Source organism: Trachymyrmex cornetzi, unplaced genomic scaffold, assembly GCF_001594075.2.
Source record: "Trachymyrmex cornetzi isolate Tcor2-1 unplaced genomic scaffold, Tcor1.1 scaffold220, whole genome shotgun sequence".
In the NCBI taxonomy this organism is placed as follows: Eukaryota; Metazoa; Arthropoda; class Insecta; order Hymenoptera; family Formicidae; genus Trachymyrmex; species Trachymyrmex cornetzi.
In genome coordinates, this window is record NW_017296848.1 from 149,330 (window position 1) to 156,856 (window position 7,527).

General features: G+C 30.5%; 1 protein-coding gene across 1 annotated transcript in view; it reads left to right on the forward strand.

Moving 5' to 3' along the window:
* Positions 1-2,005: 2,005 nt before the first annotated feature.
* LOC108760135 (lipase 1) overlaps positions 2,006-7,527 on the forward strand; it is a 10,066-nt gene continuing 4,544 nt past the window's right edge. Inside the window, exons 1-3 of the mRNA XM_018505936.1 lie at positions 2,006-2,237; positions 5,375-5,573; positions 6,164-6,278. Of these exons, the coding sequence (XP_018361438.1) occupies positions 2,040-2,237; positions 5,375-5,573; positions 6,164-6,278 (512 nt within the window). The 5' untranslated portion in view covers positions 2,006-2,039. The remainder of the gene's footprint in view (positions 2,238-5,374; positions 5,574-6,163; positions 6,279-7,527) is intronic.

Consider the following 7,527-nt stretch of genomic DNA (forward strand, 5'->3'; position numbering starts at 1 on the left):
GAGTCAATAGTCTGTTCTGTTTAGCTGCAAAAGAAGAGCTAAATTGTGTAAGAAATGCAGCTAAAAAGAACAGACTGTTGACTCAGAGTCGGGTCGAGTAAGTAATCGAATACGCTATATGTCTTTTAGATCGAGAAAAGTTTTTATTTCCATATATTTACCGTTTTATTAGTCGTGGACTCTCGAACTTGCCACCATTTGCTATGCGTCATTTAGGACCTGCGCACAAGAGGAACAAGAATTAGATATTAAGATTTCAACCTATCAGAAACCGTGTATTCCGATGTAATCAGTTTTTGATAGGTTAAAATCTTAATATCTAATTCCTGTTCCTCTATTGTGCTCAGGCCCTTACGCGAGATCTGTTTTCTACAGCTGAACTAGTGCACACCGGTGCTTGCACTGCTTACAATAGGTCTGTTTTTTATTGCTGCACTCTGAACCAGTGCAATAAGTTAAAGTGAAACAAACGTATATTTGTTTTACTTCAACTTATTGCACTGTGTGTACTAGTTCAGAAAGTGCGGCAATAAAAAACAGACCTAATAGGCCTGTTCTTTTTGGCTGAACTTTTACACCAGTTCATCTCTCTTCCTTTTCTCTTCGGGAGGAAAGAAGGGGAAGAAAGATGAACTGGTGCAAAAGTTCAGCCAAAAAGAACAGGCCTAATGACTCAAGACCTGGTGCAGCCAGTTCGGTGAACTCGTGTACTGAGTTCTGTTGCATTAAAACAAAAAACATCGTCGCTGACGCCATTTTGGGTACAGAAAATGCTTTAGTGTACACTTTTTGAACTAGTGCAACTAGTGCAGGAATAGAAAACAAACCTAATAATAACGTTCTTTTTGAAAAAGTTTTCTTCTAAGGCTATTAACATATGACTAATAAATATATTTCACTAAGAGATAATATTAAATGAATATCATATTATAAAGTATTTCCCAATTTTTTATATTAATTTTTGTTACATAATATATCGAATAAATTAAATTTTATTGTACTGTATGGTTTTACAGTTAGTGTGTGTGTAGAAAGGTATTAGAAGTATAATTAGAAAGAGTAAATAAAATAAACGTATTTAAGATGTATCGTTTTTCAACATATTTTTAACGTCATTATATAAATAATTTATTAACCAGATTACGTTTGTGTTAGTCTATGACAGCAAAGAGGAAGTACTCATGTTTAGTGTCCTCTTACGCTTTTATATTGTAGCTTATATGTATTTGCTTTTCGTACTAAAAATGACTCAAATCTCGAGTCAAAACGTCTATCAGTTAACTTCATTAGTAAGTGCATTCCAATTATTTGTAAGCTGTATTTTGTTGTTTTATAGAAATATATATTATTTACATATTAATAACTGTGAAGGCTTTTATGTGTGTTGTGTGCGTTGGCATTTTACTTATAATTTACTTATAATTTATTCTTAGATCCATAAAACTATTTTTATTTTTATATGTAAGAATTAAAACGGTTTCAAGTCTAATGAATATATATTTCTTTGATATTTTTATATTTATTTAATTAAGAAAAAATCAAATAATTAATAAATATACTAATACCAACTACACTTGTAGGTTCTTACGATTCGTACACATTTAGAGAGCGGAACGAGGAATCTAGCGCAACTAAAGTAGTGTGTTAATGAATGCGTTAAGCAGAACAAGTAGTTTTGCAACGTTGTAAGATTTTTTAAATATAATTGGTTCTTGCTCTTAGATAACCACTGAATCTAAATGTATAAACCAATCGAATAAAAAAGTATTTATACGACAGTTATAAAGCTGCTATTTCTGCTGGACGCAAGCCCTCGGATTATCATTCACATACACAAATATCTAGCGTACTTACTGCGTTCTGATATACCCGCCAAATTCATTATACAACAAATATATATGTAAATTAGTTATATAATCTCGTGTACAGCTCTACTTATTCATATAATCTTTATCTGCACGGTATATATTAAGTCACAGTTATCACATAATACTGTCGAGAGTTGCAAGTTACAGTGATTTTATAATCTCGATATCAGAATGAGAATCGACACAAAAATTTCATTCGTTGTTCTGCTTACTGTAGTGTTCCTGGAAGCAAGAATGCATGTTAGGGAAGATTTAGCATCCCTTCGGAAGGTATTATTCAACTATCTGTTTCCTAAGGATCCCGGTATGGTGAGAGTAAGGAGGCTGGAAGAAGTCAAAACAGTGAACAACGTATCTACATTAGATTTCGTAAGTAAGATTGTCTTTTATTAATATTTTGTTTAATTAAAAGTATGCTCGGCAAAATAATTTCGTATTTAAAAGGTAAATTCTAAGCAGGGTATTCATGATAATGACAAAATAATGTTGAAATCGTAATTAAAAGTGAACTTTTTTTTGAGTGTCATACGTTCCAGGATTGATAACATATTTTACCGATAATTTTTCATGTGATAACATACATAAATATACATATATGTGAGTATATATAAATATATATAAAAATAAATAATTATGTATGAAGTATCTCTATGCATATACAAAGTTGGTCCCCAAAATAACATTTTATCGGCATTTTGCTGAAAATTTGCTTAAAAATGTTGCGAGCAGTTTGCCAAGGTGAGTCCTCATTTGATGCAATATTGCAAACAAAGAAACACACAAACTGTAATAGAATAACTTTACAGTAACTTTGCGGCAACAATTGTAAAAGTGTTTGATTATATGGCAATATTTCGGCAAAATTGAAGCAATTTTGTTTATCGTCAAAAGTACAAATGTTAATTTAGCAAAATTATGGCAATATGCAAGCAAAATTTTATTTTTTTGCTATTATCATGACAACATTACAAGTATCAGCAAATAAATTACATTGTATTGCTTTTGCACGAAATGTTATCTGAGCCTATAAGTACGCTAAAAGATTTTAAGGGGTGATTCCTCACACAAATTGGAGACGAATACTTCATATGATTAAATGTCCGAAACAGCTTAATTTCAAAGATACATAGTGTCAAAGTTAAAAAAAATTTCATTTTTTTTATTTTGAAAATTATTTGGATTATTTTGATGAAATTTTATATATATGTTTGAAGCTTCATCTTTTGAAACTATACATTATTTTTTATTCAATTAGGGACGGATCCAAGGATAAGCGAATAAATTAATCAGATGAAACAATTTTGCAATGTACAAATTCGAATTTATGTTCTCTTTCGGAAATGGCTCATTTCATAGAAAATATTAAAAAGATCTTTTTCAGCTGATTCGTCTCATTTGTCATAAAAAATTTCAAACCTAAGGAAAATCAATAACGTATCAGTTTTTTTCATAAACAAGAGTACTCGCTTATTCTTGGATCTGCTCCTGATTAAATAAAAAAATAATGTAGAAAACATTGAAACAATATAAATTTTTGTAAATAATATTAAATATAGAATTTCAATAATTTTTGGTATATATTCTGAAATAAATATAAATTCAGGATTTTTGTATTTAATTAAGATAATCTCGAATATTTTTTATAAAAGTTCTTATCGAATGTACTTTGACTTTAATGTGTATGGATCAGTATTAGCAATTCTAGAATTTATTGTTTGTACTCAGTTCTTGTGAAGATGATGTCAGGTTTGTTATTCAAAACAGTCATACATAAAAAAATGTTTCTTTGTCTGTAGTCAATCTTATTAAAGTAGTTGAATTCATTAAAAATATTGAAAATTACATAAAAGATTGCTATAAAAGTGTTAAGAGCGCAAACAGCAAGTTGATTTATGCTAATGTTTTAGTTTTTATTTATATATACACGAATATTACATACGTTTCGACCAATACATTCAGGTCAGCTACGCCGACTTAAAATTTGTCAAAAGATACATGGTGGTAACCAAATTTTAATTGACAACTCATAACTATTTTTACCAAAAACACGATGCTGCATTGATTTGCTGTTAAGAGATACATAATGGTAACTGGATTTCAATCGACGATGTGTGAGGAAGATTACACAGGTTTTATATTAGGATATTATATCCAAATGTAATTTAATATGTAGGTCTCAGAAACGTTCTTTTTAGTATTATATATTATGTATTAACATTGAAAATGACCTGAATGTATTGGTCGAAACGTATGTGATATTTGTGTATAAACTAAAACATTAGCATAGATCAACTTGCTATTTGCGCTCTTAACCCACTTTTATAATTGTTTTTATACAATTGAACGATAATTATATTGATTAATAAAAAATTGTATACTGATCGAACGATTAAACGATTAAAAATCGTTCGATTCCAGTAAAATTATCTCCATTTTTTTCTTTCTTCATTTTTAAATGCACTTGAAGCTTATTAGTTTTTTTTTAAAATGTCTAATAATTTTATAAATAATACTTTATACATAATACCTGACACCATCTTTACAAGAACTGATGAAGACAATATTGTAGAAGCTATTGAAAACAATGCAAACAAAAACTAGGCACAAGATCGGTTTTAATAAAAGAGATTACATCACAGCATTATCGCTATTTCTCTGTAACCGTAGAAAATGTTACGTTTTGAATAATTCTTCCCTGGCGAAAATAAAAATCCTGGCGTAAAGTCGAATGTAAATGCAGAGTAACAGAAGCGTAAAAAACGGAGTTTCGTTTATGCTTCCGATATTACTTTCCCCTTACATTCAACTTACGCTCCGATTTTTATTTTCGCTAGGGATAAGTTATCTAAAACGTAACATTTTCTACGATTACAGAGAAATCGCAATAATGCCATGACATAATAATAACAAGCGAAAAATTCCCGTGGATGCTTAATTAGAAATCTCCCAAATTATATTCAGCTATTATGCGTAACATTATATTGTATTCTTATCTATATTCTTACATTATGGATAATGCAAAAAACAAAACTCTTATTAGGAAATAAGAAAAATTTATTGATACCTTAATTTTTTAAAAAGTTGTTATACAAAATACGCTCTTAGCGAAAACCATTATACAACAAATTAATGTTATATCAGCGATCTATAGCAATGTATTAATTAATATTAATCTTGAATAAAAAAAAGAATGTCTTGTAATACACTGATTGAGTTATGACAACCATACAGTCTCTCCTACTCACTAAATTCAATTGAAAAGATAAAATAATGTCGATCAGAAAATTTGTTAAAATATTGATTTCTGTGATAGATATAATAGAAACAATTTTTGTTTTGCTAATGCAAATTAATTGTATTCAATTATAAATATATTATTTTTTAAATAAATAAACTTTTGTTATTTTATGTAAAAAAAATATTACTATTGTAATAAGATTATTATTAAAATTACTGTCAAAGTCTTAAATCCTTTTTTAACATTTTATATATACATGTCTATGCAGATCGGTTTGGTAGAGAGATATGATTACATTGCCGAGGAGCATTATATCACAACAGAAGATGGTTACAACTTGGTGATACATAGAATGTCAGGAACTCCTTTACATGTAGGTCAAAAGCAAAGACCAGTTGTGTTCCTTAAAGCTGGTGCCTTTAGCTCATCTGATGTCTGGGTGCTATTCGGCCCTGGCAGAGACCTTCGTAAGTTTAAAAAGTAAAAAGTAATTTAGCAATTCATTTGGAATTCTAGAGTAACTTTATTAGAGAAAACTTATCATATTATCATACTATCATATTATCTGATAAAATTTGATCTCGTCGTACATATTAAAAGAAGAAATTGGAAAAATACTTTGTTATATATTAATAAAGCAGTATTTAATAAAGCCGTTTAAATAAATTGTCCAACTATTTTTTTGTAATTTTAAATAAAATTTATTTATTTATACCATACTAAGAATTTATTATTATTTGCTTAATAAAAATATATTATATTAGTAAGAAATGATATTAAATCAATATTCTATGTCTCAATTCGTCATCTAAATAATGTTTTTTAATGTATGAAAAAAACTTTTTTATTAAAATAACAAAATGTTTTATATAAGAAAATATCTGTTTTAAGAAAACAAATAATACTTGTCAGAATAAATAAGAAATGTTTAAAACATTATAAGGCTAAATATATATCACAAAGAGCAAAGTTAGAACAAGTTATTATTACTATAAGTTAATTCGATAATACTCGATAAATAAAAAAACTAATTACGTATCATCATCTTCTGTTCTAGCATTTTTATTGGCTGATGAAGGATACGATGTGTGGCTTGGAAATTCCAGGGGAAATACTTATTGCAGATCACATGTAAAATTGTCTCCACAAAACGAGAACTTTTGGCGGTATAGGTATAATCTTATTTCGCAAGTATTAGGTGTACAAATTAATTCTCGGCCTTTTTTGACTAACTTTGACATTTATTTATAAAAATATGAATACAAACTGAATCTTGAAAGTAATCTTCCTCGCTATCTATACCTTTTTTCCATCTCTTAGGCAATTGTTGGATTCTAAATCAGAAAAATGATGATGGCTTTGAATTAATAAATTCATCGAAGCTTTTTTCGACTTCTTGAATTGACTTGAATTGAGAATCAGTTAGGTGATGTTGTAGGACTCGAAATAGGCGATAATCTAAAGGGACTTAGGCTGGATACCCATGAGGTGTATTTACCGCGTATCGCATAACCGTGTAACCAATCAGAAGCGATCCGTTGTTGTGGTTTCGCGTTTTACTGATTATTGATTGGTTACGCGGTTACGTGATACGCGGCAAACACGCTTCATGGGACTCCACCCTAAAACTAGTCACACTTTCCGTAATAGTAATCATAAACGTAACGTAGGTTTTTGACCAATCGCGTTGTTCGATTCGGCCATCCGTAATCGTAACAATCGAACAACGCGATTGGTCGGAACCTTACTGTTACTGTTAAGCCGGTTCTACATTAGTTGCAAGCCGATCGCAAGTTTATTGCGACAGCCAATCTGAAGCTTGCATTTTGAAACGTTTTATATTGGCTGTCGCAACAAACTTGCGATCAGCTTGCTACTAATGTAAAACCGACTTTACGGAAAGTGTGTGTGACTAGCATAAATCTGGAGTAATAAGGAGACCAAACTCGAGGTCTGAAGGCCCGTCTACAATACACGGAGTAAGAAGTAAGAGTAAGAAATTGACCAATCACAGTCGATTATTCTTCTCACATTCGATTGTGATTGGTCAATTTCTTACTCTTACTTCTTACTCCGTGTATTGTAGACGACGCCTGAAAGTGGACTCGAAACACGGGATTTGTTCGCGTCGCATGCTTCAATATGTTCCAATATGCTCCTACCATAGCTCCTACTCACTCCAATGCGCTTGATAGAGTGAATAGGAGCTTGGTAAGAGTATGTTGGAACATGTTGGAGCATGCGACGCGAACAAATCCCATGTTTCGAGTCCACTTTCAGACCTCGAGTTTGGTCTCCTGAAGAGGAACATCTGAAGATGGCTTGATATAAAGGCCCGTCTACAATACACGAAGTAAGATGTAAGAGTAAGAAATTGACCAATCACAGTCGAATGTGAGAAGAATAATCGACTGTGATTGG